The sequence below is a fragment of the Thermobia domestica genome, chromosome 16 (assembly GCF_964235325.1).
Source record: "Thermobia domestica chromosome 16, izTheDome1.hap1.1, whole genome shotgun sequence".
In the NCBI taxonomy this organism is placed as follows: domain Eukaryota; kingdom Metazoa; phylum Arthropoda; class Insecta; order Zygentoma; family Lepismatidae; genus Thermobia; species Thermobia domestica.
The window spans coordinates 118,088,488-118,107,569 of NC_137469.1; the positions used below are offsets into that span (position 1 = coordinate 118,088,488).

At 35.4% G+C, this 19,082-nt stretch overlaps 1 protein-coding gene across 1 annotated transcript in view; it reads right to left on the minus strand.

The window, feature by feature from the left end:
- The window catches only part of LOC145673364 (uncharacterized), a 779,808-nt gene that overhangs the window by 740,160 nt on the left and 20,566 nt on the right, over window positions 1-19,082 (minus strand). Inside the window, exon 2 of the mRNA XM_081743004.1 lies at window positions 1,327-1,442. Within this exon, the coding sequence (XP_081599130.1) occupies window positions 1,327-1,442 (116 nt within the window). The remainder of the gene's footprint in view (window positions 1-1,326; window positions 1,443-19,082) is intronic.

The window sequence follows — 19,082 nt, forward strand, 5'->3', positions numbered from 1 at the left end:
TTTTTTAGGGGTGCATTTCGGTAATGTTTCCTGCTTGAAGAGATTGTTTCTTTACCGTAGTCCTACTCTCAAGACCATAGCTCTAAAGGCACAAGGTTATCGTCCTTTTTGGTACTGATGCAAATGGCTCTTTCATAGCTTTTTGTTCTCCAGATGCTGTTAACGTCTATTCCGTTTGCATGTTTTACCAGTGAACTTGTCATTAAGAGAAGTTGTTATCTCTGGATGATCAATGCGTTTCCGTGTAATATTTACACCACTTTCCTTTTCGCATAAAAATTACTCTCTTCTTTCAAAATAATCACTTGAACACGAGCTTCGACTCTCAGTTAACAGTTCCTTTTCCGCATTGTACATTATTTGCGTGTTCCTCATACTATTCAACTGGTTCACGCGAATGAAAACAGAGATCAAATGTCATAGAATTGTATCCAACATGTCAAATAAATGTTGCATCACGTAAGTAGGTACCTCAATGTTATTTCTCTAAATAGTGTTGTTCCAAGCTTTCTATGGTAACCGTTACAATTGTGTAGTCGTGTACCACGTTCGCAGCCAAATGGCACATATATGTGCCAGGTAGCTTATTTTCATATACCGTCATTAAACAACAAAGATCTTGGCTTTGTGCCAGCCAAAAACCAAGCGGCACACATTTGTGCCAAACATCCCAATAGACCGCTTGCAGTGTTTCAGACCTTTCACATATGCCGAAGAGAAGTAAATTGACAAAGAAATCAGTACGGTCGGAGGCACATATATGTGCCGTCGGTCTATTTTAATGTAACTGAACGGCACATATATGTGCCACTGGCTTCTGGTGAAATACATAGTGGCAGACATATGTGCCAACAGGAGCATTTTTAAGCATATTATTTGTAATGTGGCAGCGAACGTGATACATAAAGTAGTATTGTTTGCAAATCATGAAATCTTCTCTGACTGAAGAAATTTGTGCGTCTTGGAAATTACATCTGAGTCGTTCGAATCTAGATAAAATACTTTTTTTTTTTTAATTCTCGGACAAGAAATAGCAGACTCAACTCAATAGCAGTGAAAGTTTGAATATTAAAAAAAAAAAAAAAAAAAACAAGTACAATGAAAGAACAGAAAAGGGGAAAAATTAATTGGTGGAAAAAAGATTAAATGGAAAAACTTCTAGATGGTCTAAAAGAGAGGAAATTCTGAAAAAAATTACTGTATTTTCAACTGGATTCAAGATTTGGCAAATCCGATTCTTTCAGAGCGCTCGCTTTTGCTTTGAAAAAGCGACTAAAGATACAATATTTATACTAATTTTAGTATTCTATATATAAATATACTTACATCACCGACTTGTATCCAAATGCAAGCCAAAGTATGGATTGTGCAAGAGAAAAAAATAAAGAAATCCATAAAGGCCATGATTACTGGATATTTTTCAATACCATCCTTTCTTCTCACTGCAAAATAAAGACATTTATGTAATATGGTGAATTGAAGTGCATTAACATCGCTGTGCAAGGTATGTATACAATTTATAGGTAGAATGGGCAGCTTGCATAAGAATCTGTGGTACGATTCTTGTTTTGGCTAGAGAATTGAAGAGCACATCACTGTAAGTTAATGGTCACATTTGCAGCATCAGTATAAATATAATCACTTAAAAGGTTCGTTACACATGTTTTTCGATGTCATCCTAGATGTGTTAAACACAACAATATGTATCAGTAACAGTGAAGATCGTCTTAATTCTTAAAATCGCCTCAGCACCTTTTTGTTGGAGCATCTACCTCCAGAAATGATGTAAAGAGAGAGAAAGATATATATATGTACAGGGTGTTTCGAAACAATACCGACAACGTTTGGGAAGTGTTTTCTCACACCAAGATAAGATAAAAAGTACATACCAATCTGGGTGCACAAATGTTTCCTGCTGCCGAAAACAGGAAAAATGAACTTTAAAAGTCCATCCAAAACTATGGGACCTACCGTAGTCGGGTCAAGACTTCACTTAAGAACTATTATGTGCTCTATCCAAAAATCCATGTTTCAGAATCTTAAGTTACTTACGCGACAATTTTTATAGACGGAGTATGGCTACAGACATATCATTTGAAGTACTCACCAACTATCTCTGTAAGAATTGTTGCGGAAGCACCTGCCCCTATATATATATATATATATATATATATATATATATATATATATATATATAACACTTATACGATCTGTTTGATTCACTAAACAATTACCGAAATTGTACCCAATTTACAAGAGGTAAAAAGAGATCTAGAAATCTAAACGTTTAAAAGAGCCTAAGAGAGGAGCAAATATAATTAAGATTGTCAATACAAGAATGTGATTTCTTTCTCTTTTCTTATACTTCAATAGACGTAATTGAGCATCAGACCACCTCCAAATAAAATTTTGAGATAACGGGAGGTCATAGAGACATCTGCCATTCAAGAGTTAAATTAGACACGAACTCTGTGCTTTCCGACCAGGATTTACACCCACGATATTTTCATTCCACGTACTATACTACAACTTTTTGTGTGCTTAAATACTTTAGTTTACTCTTATCATGAAACTACATAAGGAAAAATAAAGAAGAAACAAAACATACAATAGATACAGTAATGAATTGCTGCGAGAAAATTAGCAAGCTTTTGTTTACGAATCGAAAGTCTAAAAATTTGCACGATTAACAAAAGTTGGTGGACGTAATAAGTCCCATGACAATTAAAATGTGTACATAAAATATTATGTAGTGTGACACGTAATCCACAAGATTTCGTTGTTTGGTATAGGGATAAAATTGGTAATCAGGAAATAATATTAGTGACGTACAAAGAAGTTGTTCTGGAGATAGGGTAATAAATGTAGTGAAATCAGTCACTTAGTTTCGTGGCCAACTATCAAGCCGGTGTTGTAAAGTGTCTATAGCATGACTAATACCACACAAAGAAATGCCTCGGATACCCAATTGTTACAGTTATCCGTTAGTAAGACAACTGTAATATACCAGATATTGCATGGTAAATAACAAAATCGGAACATGAATGGTCACCCATATTTTGTTCCAGCTTCTCATTGGCTGATGTACAGTACAATACGAAAAACCTAAACTGTTTTTAAGTAGAGTCGATTGTATAGTTGTTTGGCGCAAAGATCTTCAAGGTGACTCCATGCGTTAAGCGAATAGCTAATACCAATAAATACGTCCTTGAGTTATAGCAAAATGCAAAGTTGTATTGTATATACAAAAGAGCTTGTAACTCAATGTACCGTAGTAGAATTTACAAATCCGTGCTGGAGAAGGACTCGGAGTATTAACAGAGTGTTTGGCACACGCAATGTAACAACAGCGAGGAACTCTAAAGTTTAACGTTTTTAAGACAATCGCCACTCTATGGTAAATAAACAGTAGCGTGATCCATCCGTGGATACTGGTTATTCCTCAAGTTACCCTGTGTGTTACCGTATAATGCTAAGGTATTTCTTTGGCAGGGAAAGAGTTGTGTAAGAAACCAAAGGCGACTAAAAATATAAACGTTTAAAAGTAGACTCGGCATGCAGGACTCGCATGCCGTCTTTACTTTGATGAATAAGGACAATCAATGAGATGTTTGAAAATTATAGTCTGTAGTCTCAGTTATACCTAAGACACATAAGATTTTAATGCAACCAGTAAAAGGAATTACAGATAAATACGCATTGGTCAGTGTTTTCAAACACATCAGGCGCAACGTTTTCTGGTTTTAGAACAGCACTTGAAATGCATCCATAATTCGAGATTACGGATTCGACAGTGACAGTTTTTGTGGACTGGTAATAAAACAATATCGTCAATATATGCTTGTAATTTTAAGGTTGTTATCCAAACCTGGATGCCTTTACTATACTGTTCCAATATTAGAAAACGATAATCAGGTTATACATAATAGAAGAAGAGAGGCAGTACCTCGAGGTACATTGATAGGCTTTGAAAGGGCATCATTGACTTTTAAATTTACAAACTGTTAGGTATAAACAAATTTAAGCAAATTGAGAAGACCGTCTCCAACAAACGTATAATCATGTGTGAACCTTTCAAGTGCCCTACAGAAATCAAGAGCAACGTGCGGAAAATTAGTTTAGTGACGTCAATAAATACCTTCTAGTACATTACTTACTGCTGACAAGGGACATCACCCAATTGTCCGCCTCCGATTTCAATGAAATTTTTATTGCTGATAGAGGACATGTATTCATTACTTGTGATGACAGAAATTTTTGCCATGGTGCATGTTTTCTATTTTTTAATAATTTTTAAATGTTGTGATGTGGTTAATAGAGATTACTGCAGAAGTCCCTTACTACCCTTTGTAAACGGAGTGTTAATGAAAGAACAACCATGTAGATACGTATAGGGCCTAGGGGGAAGTCGTATGGTACGTATCACCTTGACGGCAGCCATCTTAAAATCCGCCATTTTGAATTAAGGTCAAGTTTTTTAAATGGGAATAGGGTAATGTAATACATAATTTCGGGCTAGAATTTAATCAGAAAGACAGTGGTGAAGTTAGTTTTAAGATGCGCCCATTTGATGAAAAGTTACAGGCATATTAATTGTTTATACTTACTATGTGCGTAAGTCCCTTACCTCCGCTTCTAACCCGCGTATTAATGATAATAAGTGGATAATGGTTTCGGTAATACATATTATGCCTAGGGGGAAGTCGTATGGTACGTATGACTTTGACGGCAGCCTTCTTGAAATCCGCCATTTTGAATTAAAGTGAAGTTTTGAAAACTGAAAACTATAACATGTGGCACCAAATTTTAATAGTAAATTTTCCCCAAAAGCCAATGGTATGCTTATTTTTGTTCTATAGTTAACCAGTATGAATTTATGACTCTTCTAATGTGCAGGAAACGTCCATTATTGGATCTTTCAAATTTTCAACACTCCTAATTTTCATCGCATGTTTTAAGATTCCAACTAACACTTTGCAATTGTTTCAATAGCTTATGTTTTCTAAATTTATTACATTTTTTAAGGGTTGCGATTTGTCAGTTCATTAATAGTGTTGGGATAAGCATCCAGCAATCTTTCTTAATTTTGAAGACTTGCCATGTAATTATTAATTTTCTAGGCAGTGTAATTATTTATTTTAACCCAGAGTACATGAGGAACCTATGGACCTATGTGATGTAAATGAAATTATAAGAAATTGGTGTAACACGAACTCAAAATTATCATGAAATGTAGCCTACATGTTGTACAAACGACAAACAGAATTTTTTTAAAAAAAATAAATACAACTTTACAACTTTAGAGGAACAGCAGGAATGATAGAAAATATCAAAGAGGCATAATATGACTGTTCCTAACACAATGTTTGTACCATGAACAAAATATGAAAACAGGTAACTTGTTTATAAAGAGGTGTAACTTAATCGAGTTCCCGATCAATACTGATTATAAACCTTACAAACATGAACCATCGACAACAATCGGTAGAAAACGGATGACTTTTTTTGTCTGACTAGCTAAACTACTGCCATAGAAAATAAATAAATAAATATACAATAAACAAATAAATATAAAACAAAACAAAAGACCATTGATTTACACAACAATCATATTTCGTTTCCTTTTTTGAAGTGAATTTTCAACTTATTTCTCATCTCATCTAATATCCATTACAAGCTACGTCTCCGGTATTACCTGAATGCAAAGTTCTAGTTCTTTCGTTCTGGGATGATTCATGTCAGTAAACGAGTTTTTGAAGGGCATGTATAGGAAATAAACAATTACATTGCCTATGAAATTAATAATTACATGGCAAATCTTCAAAATTCGAAAGATTGCTGGATGCTTATCCCAACACTATTCATGAACTAACAAATCGCAACTCTTTAAAAAAAATGTAATAAATTTAGAAAACATGAGCCATGGAAACAATTGCAAAAGGCCAGTTGGAATCTTAAAACATGCGATGAAAATTAGGAGTGTTGCCAATTTGAAAGATCGAATAATGGACGTTTCGTGCATTAGAAGAGTTATAAATTCATACTGGTTAACTATAGAACAAAAATAAGCATACCATTGGCTTTTGGGGAAAATTTACTATTAAAATTTGGTGCCACATGCTATGGTTTTGTTTTCAAAACTTCACTTTAATTCAAAATGGCGGATTTCAAGATGGCTGCCGTCAAAGTCATACGTACCATACGACTTCCCCCTAGGCATAATATGTATTACCGAAACCATTATCCACTTATTATCATTAATACGCGGGTTAGAAGCGGAGGTAAGGGACTTACGCACATAGTAAGTATAAACAATTAATATGCCTGTAACTTTTCATCAAATGGGCGCATCTTAAAACTAACTTCACCACTGTCTTTCTGATTAAATTCTAGCCCGAAATAATGTATCACATTACCCTATTCCCATTTAAAAAACTTGACCTTAATTCAAAATGGCGGATTTCGAGATGGCTGCCGTCAAGGTGATACATACCATACGACTTCCCCCTAGGCCCTATACGTATCTACATGGTTGTTCTTTCATTAACACTCCGTTTACAAAGGGTAGTATGGGACTTCTGCAGTAATTTCTATTAACCACATCACAACATTTAAAAATTATTAAAAAATAGAAAACATGCACCATGGCAAAAATTTCTGTCATCACAAGTAATGAATTCATGTCCTCTATCAGCAATAAAAATTTCATTGAAATCGGAGCCGGACAATTGGGTGATGTCCCTTGTGAGTACAGAATCTTCGTATGTTTTAAACCATACTGATCATTGTGTAAGACTTTATTTAGAAATTGTTCTGAAAGGGGTGAAGGCAAAACGACAAAATTTTCTGGTAAACATTAAGAAGGTAAATTGGTTGAAAATGATCGAAATCATGCGTTTCTGCATGTTTTAGTACGATGACAATAAAAACTGTGGTAAATGAAAAGTTCCACGTGAATGTGAATCGGAATTCGTTATAAATCTCTATGAGGAAAGGTGTGATAATCCCATGATATTTTGCGATAAAAGTCTATTGTAAGACCATCTGGTCCCCGGGATTTATTTAACTTACCCACAAAATAGATTGGTGAACTTTCGCATTCTGTAAAAAGAGCCTTGAGAGTGTCACAAGCCTTCGGGGTTAAACAGCGGTTAGATACTGGAAGAAAGGAGCAGAACACTGAACTTGGACTGATGAATTGTACGATCTGGTATGCGGTGTACAGAGTTGGGAGTACACGACCATTCTGACCGTTAGAAAAGATAGTCTTGGAAATAGGTTTCTTTTTGCTTGTTCATCTTTCGGAAATCGCTGTGGTTAAAGATGCAGCTTTAGGTTGAATCTTCGTTTCCTTGGCTCCCGTAAAAAGCCTTGACTTTTTTAAGATGCAAAGTAAGTAGAAGTGCCTTAATTTCCTTATTACGAGGAATTACATCTATCATTTGGGTGAGATCTTTGTAGTAGGCACATAATAATTTATAGTAAATATTATATTGCTTATTAAGAAGAGAGACCTGTCTTTGCTGTGATGCTTATAGATGACTCGAAAAGATTATTTATTGTGAGATAACTATCAGGAAATACACTTTCTTTGAGAATTAAAGTATATTAAATAATTCCATCTATTGGTATTGAGCAACTGAAAATCATCGTCAGATAAAATATTGTTTCTGAGTGATCAAATATAGGATGACTTTAAATACTTATATATCTAATCAATTATGGTGAAAACTACATAATACTGCACCAAAATTAATTAAGCTGGATTTGGTACAAGCATGAGGATTCGTCGGGTCGAAAGTAAGTGACCTGGGGCATTACCTTTAAAATGAGCCGAAAGCCAACAGAGACTAACACTGCGTTTGTAATCTCCAATACGGATCACATCTCGGATACCGGAATGTAACTCCATTCGAACATCGATGGCATAAAAGAAGTTGCGCTCAGAACGTTTATTATTCGTCGAAAGCTTATACAGATTGCGAAAATGTATATTTACATAATTGGCTGTGACTTGAAGACAATTTAGAAAAGTCGATTATAGCAAAATATTTACAATATAAAATAGCTGTTCTAGAATCAGTTTCGGATGGATTGACTTCCGACAAGTGATTAAAGAGCAGGGAGCAATTATCAATATTGAATTCTTGCTGGAGAAGTATATCCAGAAATGATTTGTTAATGTAATCGGCTAGTGCTTTTTGCTTGTTAAGACTAATAATGCGGGTGACATTAATAATGGCTATAAGCGTAGCACACATAATTAACAGACATAGGAAGAGAAAAACATAATAAAGGAGTACCACGCAAGAAAACAGCACAATTTACTTGAAAAACAAATACGAGTGACAACTCTCGCATACATTGTCGTCCTATATTGAGAGGTAATATGGCCACTTGACTGGAGAGGAAGCAATGTCACTTGCCTTAGCACTTGTTTCATCTGGATGTGGATCTGGTCGTGACCTTGTAAAATCAGACACATTTACTGTTCACTGAGGGAACACATGTAATTTTCTGAAGTTTATTGGCTCTTATAGATTTATCAGGAAACGAAGACTGAGAGTGGTCTTTGAAATGTCTCTTTTCGGGTAAAGTAGAAAATTGGAATGCCTCTGTAGATGAAGAATTCATATTGAGAGAAACAATCACTTCCAGGTGGAGTCATCTGTGATCGCTAATGATGGAATACTCACAGCGATTGCAAATAACACATCCGCTCCCGAGTCTTGAAATGCTGGAAAAGGAAGATTTTGTTGTGGAAACCCCAAATCAGTTACCGCCATGGTAATACAATGAGAACAATCACTTCGAGATACTATAGTGGAGCAAGGATATTCTGGTAGGCAGTTAAAGGGGAACTGGTTACAGATGCAACTGCAGAACTCGTGGGGGAAACGTCTTGCTGACAATTAGATTTATTTACTCTTGTTGCCCTAGGAAGTGTAGTCCCGGAGGTCGCAGCTTGAGGTGGGAAGTTCTCCTGTAAAGCTGAAAGACGTTTCCCACTTAATACAGAAAAGCTGGTAATCGAATGAAAATTAAATAAAATATCCACTCTGTTCAAACTACCGGCCATGTGGGGATCTAGATGGCGGTACCCTGGACAGAAAAGTTGATACGGATGGAGGGGTATGGCGCTTTTTACATTCCATCAGAAAATGATTCGGTGACTCACAAATGACACAGGTCTCAACTTGATCTCCGTACGTCAACTACAAACATAAACTGCAAATAGTCATATAAGAAGGTATAGGTCGCTTATTACACACATATGTTATCTTCCTACCAGTTCTTACTTCATGTATGTGTCCTGTAGAATACATATCAGTTGATTTGATATCAACCTACTGGGATAGAACACGACAAATATGTTGGTCTTGCAATTGAATAAATACCAAATATAAACGTACAGTCATATGATTAGAACTTTAGGAGGCTATTAAAATATTATCCTGTATATACCAAGACAAACTGACCTTTCCATTCACTTGAAACAGAATTTGTTCACGAAGCACTTTCGATATTAATTTCAGATATAACCTTTTTGCGACTATAATAAACTCAATACTACAACGTGATCACGAGGTAGACAAAGTATTGTGAATCCATTTATCGAAGACTAATGTACTAGGCTTATTCAATACGTCCTGGAATGATAAATGTGTTCACTCGAATTGCTGACATGGTACACTCAAAAGGTAAAATAGTACTTCATACTAAACTATATGATGACAAAAATAAATAGAGAACACTAGAAACTTAATAATAAAAAAACACTTCACCTGACGATGCAAGGTGATTTGAAAAATGGAAACATACCTAGTATTGCCACGCGCACACATCGGAGACAACGGTGTGAACAGCACAAAGTTTACCGAGCAATTTCAACACTAAGTACAATTGTATAGCAAGAACTCGAAAGTTAGTATTCACAGAACGTATAAAGCTAGCTTAAGATATACAACATCTCTCCGTTTAATATTCGTTCAATTCATTTTTCCTGTTAATGAACGCTCCTTATTGATATCGGTTATATAGTCAAAAATGTCCAAATCTAATTAATAGTTTATATTATCTTCTACATAAAGCTAAATAAAATGTTTGTTTCTTTGTTTGGCCCCGAAAATTAACAAAAGTTCAAGATCCAAAATTCCACATTTTCATTAATTTTCGGGGTCAAAATTGAATTTTCGGGAAAATAGTTTATCAATTATTCATGTACCGTATGTCTGAATACGAGTCGAATAACACCCATTTCGTCCCAGTCGGTCACTGGTCCGCATTGATCAAATGGTCCCACTTTTATTTTGACCCCCAATATGACCTTGAAGCGGTTGGTTCCAGAAATCAAATGGTGCCATTGGACATAACTAATTGAAATCTACACTTTAAACCAAAAAAGTTGAAAAATACGGGGCCACAGTAACTCCATTTAACCCGGAACAGCTAGTATTGATTGTTACAACTCACTACAAGAATGGTGAAAGTTTTCTCGGAAACTGTTCGGAAACTCCGTATGATTCTTGGACAACAATGCACCAAATGAATCCACTGTTAGTAGGTTGATCAAGAAATTTGAACAAATGCGTTCAACAGTAGACATCAAAAGCCCTGGACGCCGTCGAATTGGCCAGAGTGAGACAAGTGTTGTTGTTGTTCGTGATTCTGTTACTGTAGGTCCGGGAAAATCATGTCGCTGTCCTGCACAAGAAATGTGCATTCGTCCAGCAAAATGCGTAAATCTTAACAAAAGATTTGCACTTACACCCGTACAGAGTTCAGTTAACAGGATAATGGAAAACGACGGGCAATTTGTGATACGGATCCTGGAAAAGGAAGGAGAGAGACATGGTTTCACAAAGCGCATCATTTTCTCAGATGAAGCTTACTTCCATTTGAACGGGTTTGTGAACACGCATAATTGCCAATCAGAGAACCCAAGACTAATTCACGATAAAGAGATGTATCCTCAGTGGGTTACGGTTTGATGTGGGATTTGGAGTGGAGGCTTAATCGGTCTTTACTTTTTTTTTTTTTTTTTTTTGGAAAATGAACATTGAAGGACTATCATGGTGAATGGAGTTCGTTATCGTGCTATGTTCATTACTTTCTTTTGGCCCCATTTGGATAAAATGAACATCGACAATTTACGGTTCCAACAAAACGGCGCAACTTGCCACACTTCAGGAGACACAATCGCTCTGCTGCGTGAAAAGTTCCCGCACAGACTAATCTCGTTACGAGGAGACCAAACCTACCTACTTTGAACTTGTGACTTTTCCTAGGGGGGTACGCTAAGTCACGAATTTACCAGAACAAATCCAGTAACCTATTGGAACTCAAACAAGAAATTCTACGTGTCTCCGACGAAGTTGATTGAGAAATGTGTGAGAGAATTATGGTTAATTTCATGGACCAAGCGATCGTGTGGAGGCCTAGTAGGGGGGTTATACGCCCGATATTGTGTTTCACGTTTGAAGCTCAAGATCTCTTGAAGATAATGGTGTGTTTTGTTTGCTTCTTTTAAATTAAGTAAATTCGATTTATTGTAGCTTCAAATCTGATGTTTTCAAACACCCTTCAATTAGGAATTTATTTACTGCCTATATATCTTCCTCACTTGACGGGCTTGTTAGATACTGTATTTTGGCATATATTCTGAGCCCTCTTAGGGCATGCCCTTTAATCAAAGTAACATAATAAAATCTCAGCATGATGTAGTACTATTTTAGCCTTCGTTTCACGCGGTTCAACCGTTTCCGCGTGATGCAATCAGAGATAAAGTTGTTTTCAACATGAGGAAAGAAATTATAGAAAATTCCCTCCTCCTCCAAATCTATCCTATGCCACCTTCCCTTCATGTGAATCATTCGTGGTCATACACACTGGAAGGCACTTTTGACGTTGAGGATACAATATGCGTACGTATTACACTCTGAGTCCATTGAAACGAGAAAAACAACTATCTATTTGTCGTACGTATTATGTTTAACAATGGGTCATTCCATGTCAAATCATTTAATTTTAAAACATGACCGTCCTTCAAAGTCTCAGATTCTCTTCAACATTTTTTCATACATCAATACCAATGAAATTATGCTAAATTAATTTTTTTCCGATTTTTTGGATGAGAAATGGGCCTGGGAGAAATTTTTGAAAAATGTAAATTTTGCTTCAATTTCACTTTTTGGCATTCAGCATCATGGAACTAAAATTACCATAACTTCTTTATTTTTAAAGTTATTGAGCTCATCTAGATGTAAAATGAAAGCTTAGTTTTTCCTCTTTCAGTAGATCTTGAGCAACCTTGCAAAAGGTTACACTGTCAAACATTAATGGGCATATAAAGCAAATTTTAGGGTCTTTTACAAATTGTGCCATTGCTCAAAAGTTACAACTATGAAACTTTTGATTTTTTTAATAGAATCATCTTAGCACATACATGATATGGTTAAAAAATAAAAGGGTGCTTTTGGTATTTTTGTATTTTTTTATTTTACTTGTACGGAAATATAAAGTTTTCAGTTTTGTTACAAACTGTGTCATTGCTCATAAGTTACAACTATGGCACTTTTGAAGCTTCTTTTTATAAAATCATTTTATAGCATACATGATATGGTTAAAAAAATAAAAAGTGTGCTTTTGGTATTTTTGCAGTTATTATTATTATTATTAATTGTGTTTTAAATGTATAGAAATATAAAGATTTACTGTTGTTAACAAATTATGCCTTTCCTTTGAAGTAGTGATGGCCAATTCCGGAATTTATACTTTTCGGATTCCGGAAAGTAAAATCGGAAAAATTTTGGAATTCGAAAAAAGTCCGGAAAAGTGAAATTTCCGATTTCGGAAAATTTTGGCCATCCCTGCTCTGAAGTGACAACTGTCGCACTTTAAAATTTTTTCAAATATTCATCTTAATAAATATTAGGTATGCTTAAAAATAGGGCCTAGAACTGGTGTAATGTGTAGTTTTGGCATTACCATAATATGTTTTTGTACTTTAACTATGACTTTCAACTATTTTCCCAATTGCACCACCGCTTACAACTATCAAACTCTTGTAACTTTTTATAGGATTAGTTTGCATTTACTAGGTATGATTAAATAACAAAAAGGGATACCTTTTTTGTAATAATCTTGCGGTTTTGTGAATGGAAAATATAGGCCTAGCAATGTAAGGAGTTGAGTGATTATTACAAACTCTGTCAACAGAAATAAGAAATAATAGACTAATGTATGGTACATAGATGAAAACAATAAACATACGGTACATACCAGTAATGCTTCCTAGAATTACATAGATTTACCTACAAAATGTTGTATGCTATATTTCACAGTTCATTCTTTTCATTGATGATATGATGCCTGCTTTTAATTTTGTTTTCAGTTGCGGAAGTCCGGGCTCATTGGATTATAAGAGATGGAACAGGAATTTCCCAGATGATATTCTCAAAAGGTATCCAACAAAAGTCTTAATTTTCTGGCCAGTAGCATATAGAAGGCCCAGAGCGATTCATGAATTGCACTCTGACGTACAAAAATAATAATTACAAAAATACCAAAAGCACATTTTTTATTTTTTAACCATATCATGTAGGTGCTAAGATGATTCTATTTAAAAATTTCGAAAGTTTCATAGATGTAACTTACGAGCAATGACATAATTTGGAACGAAACTTAAAACTGTATATTTCCGTACAAGTAAAATAAAAAAATAACAATTGTAAAATTGTGAGGGATGTGTATAGGGTAATTTCTAACCCCTATACACATCCCTCACACAACTACGTGAACCGAGAATGCGCTATTGTGCGAGAGAGATTAAGTAAAACAAGTGAAAAGTTACATTGTTGATTATTTCTGATGAATCAAAGGGAGCCTATTCGACAAATGAGTCTTTAAAAAAATTATAGGCTATTTAAAGACATCACAAGGAAGGAGCATATTGCAACATTAGGCTATTCTGATACAACATCGAGAAACAATGATCCGCAGCCAGCCACAAACTTTGTGAGGGTGTATAAAGAAGTTAGAGGAGGCCCCAGTAGATGTACCCCACTACAGAAGGCCGAGTCAGCGAAATTTGATCTTGTTTTCCTAGAAATCGATATCATTTCCTGGAATTGGGAGGCAAGTTTCGACAAGCCTTTAGTTGCTACGTTCATAGCCTTTTACGGCTACCACAGAAGCGCGTGGGAAAATTTTGGTTTATTTGAGCCCCCGTCACCCCCTACACCTCCTGGAAAGCCAAAGAGCATAAGCGATTTAACCCCTTGGTCCTATTCCCACGAGATGACTGTAGATTATGAACTGAAAGCATGATATTCAAATGATCGAAGCTTCTCAGCAGATTGTATGAAATTGGTCTTAGTTGCTAAGGTAAATATTATGTCATGATTTTTTTAAAAGCGTGGGATTAGACACAGTATATGAGTCTCAGAACGAAACACATACCCATGCAAAAATCGTGTTGCTTAGTCCCTTGGTCCTATTCCCACAAAGTGTCTGTAGAAGACGTGATATTCAAATGATCAAAGCTTCTCACGAAATTGACTTAGTTGCTAAGGTAAATATTGTATTTCACAATTTTTTAAGACGTGGGACAAGAAACCATATATGAGTCTCATAACGAAACACATACCTATACACTCCTCCCCTAGACCTCCTGCGAATGGATTCCAATGATTAAGCATATTCTAATAGCGGAAGCTTCTCATAGCATATCATATTGTTTAAAAACGTAGGATGTGAAATGTGTTATATGGATATTCACATGATGATGTCTGCTATGACAAGTAAATCGATATCACTTCCTGTTTAGTTATGTTCATAGCCTTTTACGGCTATACCACAGGAGCGCATGGAAAATGATGATTTGTGAGAACATCCTGTTGCTAGAAACAAGATAAAACATGCCTTTTTCGGCCTTTTAGGGTTACCATCAGCTATAGGTTCATGAAAAAACATGCCTTTTCTAGTCGTCTTGTATTGGTTAGCTAATTTGAATTCCCAAGCCCCGCCCCTCTCGCAAAGAGTCTTGAACGGCTACCGGATCTTCATCAGAGTCCTTTCAGTTATCGCGATTGAAGCATGCCAATTGATTGTGTTTTCAGCTTAAAACTGTAGTGTGTGTTTTGTGCTTTCAGTTATTACGATTAAAGCCTACCAATTGATTGTGTTTACAACCTAAAACTGTAGTGTGTGTTTTGTGATAGCGGTCGCTTTTATTAAAATAGGTAAGTAAAATATATATATGTTCTTTCTTCATTTAGTTATAAAGGCAGTTGAAAGAACAAGTGTATTTATTCATAGTTCCGTTCATGTTCTAACATTAAAAAAACACAGACACATATGTGAATGTCTGTTTTGCTAGTCTCTTTCTTTCTCTGTTTGTTAGTACATTGAACTCCATCTTAAAATGGTTTAGTTTCAAGAGCAACAGATAAGATGCCATTGTCAAATGTTTTGATGATTCGTATTGCAACTAGATAACAGCCTGACCTAGTTAAAAACACATACATATAAGTGAGCTTGTATGCTGCTTCTGTTCGCTGTACGTTGATTTCTAAGAAAATGATAAGATGGAATTCTTGAATTTTTCTGGCTCGCATTGCAATTATATATCAGTTGACGCAAGAAGTGTCTGTAGACTTGGTGTTTTAATTTTGATAATATGATGCATACCTGTCTGTCTTTCTGTCTGTAAATGAAATCTTTGAACAATGAAGAGTTTTACGTCCAACAGTAAAGCCAACAAGGTCTGTCTGTCTTTCTATGTCGGGTATGCTAATGGAGACGGTGGTGATGAGTTGAGTTGATTTTAGTTTAGCGTCCCTTTCAGCAGCGAGGCTATATGAGACGTGGACCTACTGATTAACGTAGAATCAGAACCACATGAGCTCCCAGCCGGGACGGTGGTGATGAGAAATGAATGAAATGTTGGAAAGGAAAGAGTTGGATTAAATTCACGTACACGGTGTTTGTCCACCACAAAGTTCATTCTGATTGGAACAGGATTTTGAACCTACGATTTTTCATGTATACGGTGTTTGTCCACCACAAAGTTCACTTGATGGGAACAGGATATTGAATCTGTGGCCCCATACACCAGAGGTGAACGCTCTACCAATGAACCACCGTCAGCCCCAAATCCCCCCCCGAGCTAAGATCTAACGAGGGAAACAAAGAAATGAAATCTGAATTTTACGTCCCACTCTTATGACGATTAGGCTAATGGGAAATCTTTAAGTTTTACGTCCCACAGTTATGTCGACTATGCTAATGGAGACGGTGATAATGAGAAATGAATGAAATGTTGGAAAGGAGATAGTTGGATTAAATTCACGTACACGATGTTTGTCCCCATAGTTTTCGGGGTCGCTGTGTTCAATGATGATACTCTGAACTTAATAACACATCATCTAAGGGGGTTGATGTTTTGGGTGGTCTCCAGGGTTGATATCAAGACACGTAAAAATAATTTAAAATGAACAATAGTAGTGTCAAATACATAGTTTTCGGGGTCGCTGTGTTGAATAATAATACTCTGAACTCAATAACACATCATCTAAGGGGGTTGATGTTTGGGGTCTTCAGGGTTGATATCGAGACACGTAAAAATAATTTAAAATGAACAATAGTAGTGTCAAATACATAGTTTTCGGGGTCGCTGTGTTCAATGATGATACTCTGAACTTAATAACACATCATCTAAGAGGGTTAAAGTTGTGGGTGAGTCTCCAGGGTTGATATCGAGACACGTAAAAATAATTTAAAATGAACAATACTAGTGTCAAATACATAGTTTTCGGGGTCGCTGTGTTGAATAATAATACTCTGAACTCAATAACACATCATCTAAGGGGTTGATGTTTGGGGTCTTCAGGGTTGATATCGAGACACGTAAAAATAATTTAAAATGAACAATACTAGTGTCAAATACATAGTTTTCGGGGTCGCTGTGTTCAATGATGATACTCTGAGTTCAATAACACATCATCTAAGGGGTTGATGTTTGGGGGGTCTTCAGGGTTGATATCGAGACACGTAAAAATAATTTAAAATGAACAATAGTAGTGTCAAATACATAGTTTTCGGGGTCGCTGTGTTCAATGATGATACTCTGAACTCAATAACACATCATTTAAGGGGGTTAAAGTTGGGGGCGTCTCCAGGGTTGATATCGAGACACGTAAAAATAATTTAAAATGAACCATACTAGTGTCAAATACATAGTTTTCGGGGTCGCTGTGTTCAATGATGATACTCTGAACTCAATAACACATCATCTAAGGGGTGTTAAAGTTGGGGGTCTCCAGGGGAATAAGTATAAAATTCAATTACAGATCGTTTATACATTAGATAATACACTTGAAGCAAACTGAATATACATTTGTTTCACTCCCAGAGAATACGAAAAAAAAGTTACAATTCATTTTAACTACTTAAAAGGTATGCTATTTTTTCCTTGAAACTTCTGCTTTTTCCGTATAACGAATTGAAATTTATGTGTATATATACTGTTTATATTTATTTGGAATATGTGTATAAGTAACGAAATGCATTTCTTTTTTATTTTAGGTTGAATATAAATAAAAATTAGTGTATCAGACTTTCCTTATCCTTACCGATATTATTATTATTCCTTTATTAAATACTTATATATAACCCTTTTTATTTATTCGTATATTCTCTTAAACACTTATTTATATTCCATTTTAAATAATACTTATATTCTCTATTCACTATTTATATATACATATTGGAAATTTTTTTTGCATTACGTATATACATCTGGGGGGTAAAAATGGAAAACAAGTGTACGCAAGAGTTATTAAAAGAGATTACTGCATTTATTAATGACATAGAAGAAGAAGAGGAAATCGCAATAAATAAAGAGACGCAAGTTCTTCTAAAAGAAATAGATGCCGTAATCGGAATAGAAGAAGATCATCATGAAAGGAAGGAAGAAGAAGATGAAATGAAGAAAGGTACACAAAAAAAGGAAGAATTTATAGAAGAAGAAGATATGATCATCAATACCAAAGAAGAAGAAAGAGATGCAGCTAGTGAAATTCAATTTGCAGAAGAAAAAGAACAACTATTAGAAATATTGGAAAGTGCAGGTAATAGAATGATAACAGAAGAAGAAGAAGAGGCAGCATCCGTCCGTATTGCCCAAATTAAAAAATGGTTAGAAGAAGGAACAAAAGAAGAAGAAGACGTCGAAGAAAGAACAAAAGAAGAAGATTAAGAAGAATTGCTAAATTTAACGTTCTCCCAAATAATAGGAGAAACTTACAATGAGGAAGAGAAGACAGAAGAAGATGAGTTCTACGAAACTGAGCTAGAAAAATGGATTACCAATTTATTTCCTAATCCTGAAAAAGAAGAAGAACATCAGCAAGAAGTAATATATCCATCAATTATGGAAATATTAGCTGAGGCTAATACAGAACATACAGAAATAGAAATCGATTAAGACGAAATAGAAAAAAGAATGGACGAGTTGCTATCCGTATTTGCAGCAGAACGAAACTCAAATGTGCAAGTAGGATTTGGAAATAACAGCCGTAATGATGAAAACAATAGATTTCATATAATAGAAGAACGTAGAAGACAATACAGAAGATACAATATGGCTGGTACAATGCTAAGATTCCGTCTAGCCCCCGTGCGTGCAGGTGAAAATCCTTTTACTGCAATTGAAACAATTCTACGTGCTTTAATAGATTATTTGCTACGTGATGTGGACCAGCATGATTACGTAGGAATAACAATTACAAATGAGAGAGAAGGACACCGCCCTTTTTGGTTATCGTTCAGAGAAGCAAGAAATCTCTCAGCAGAAGTTCTATGGACAAGTTATGAAAAAGTACTGCAAAGTAATGCGGCTTTTCTTATAAATGAAGATTGCATCGTGAATTTTCATCATGTACGTATGCCAAGAGGACACAGACGTTTGAAACAACATGTTATGAATACTGAAGAATACGTAAAGGCAAAACGTGGTATTATCACAGTTAAGAATAAAGGCACAAGATGTTTAGCGCATGCACTTGTCGTTGCCATAGGAG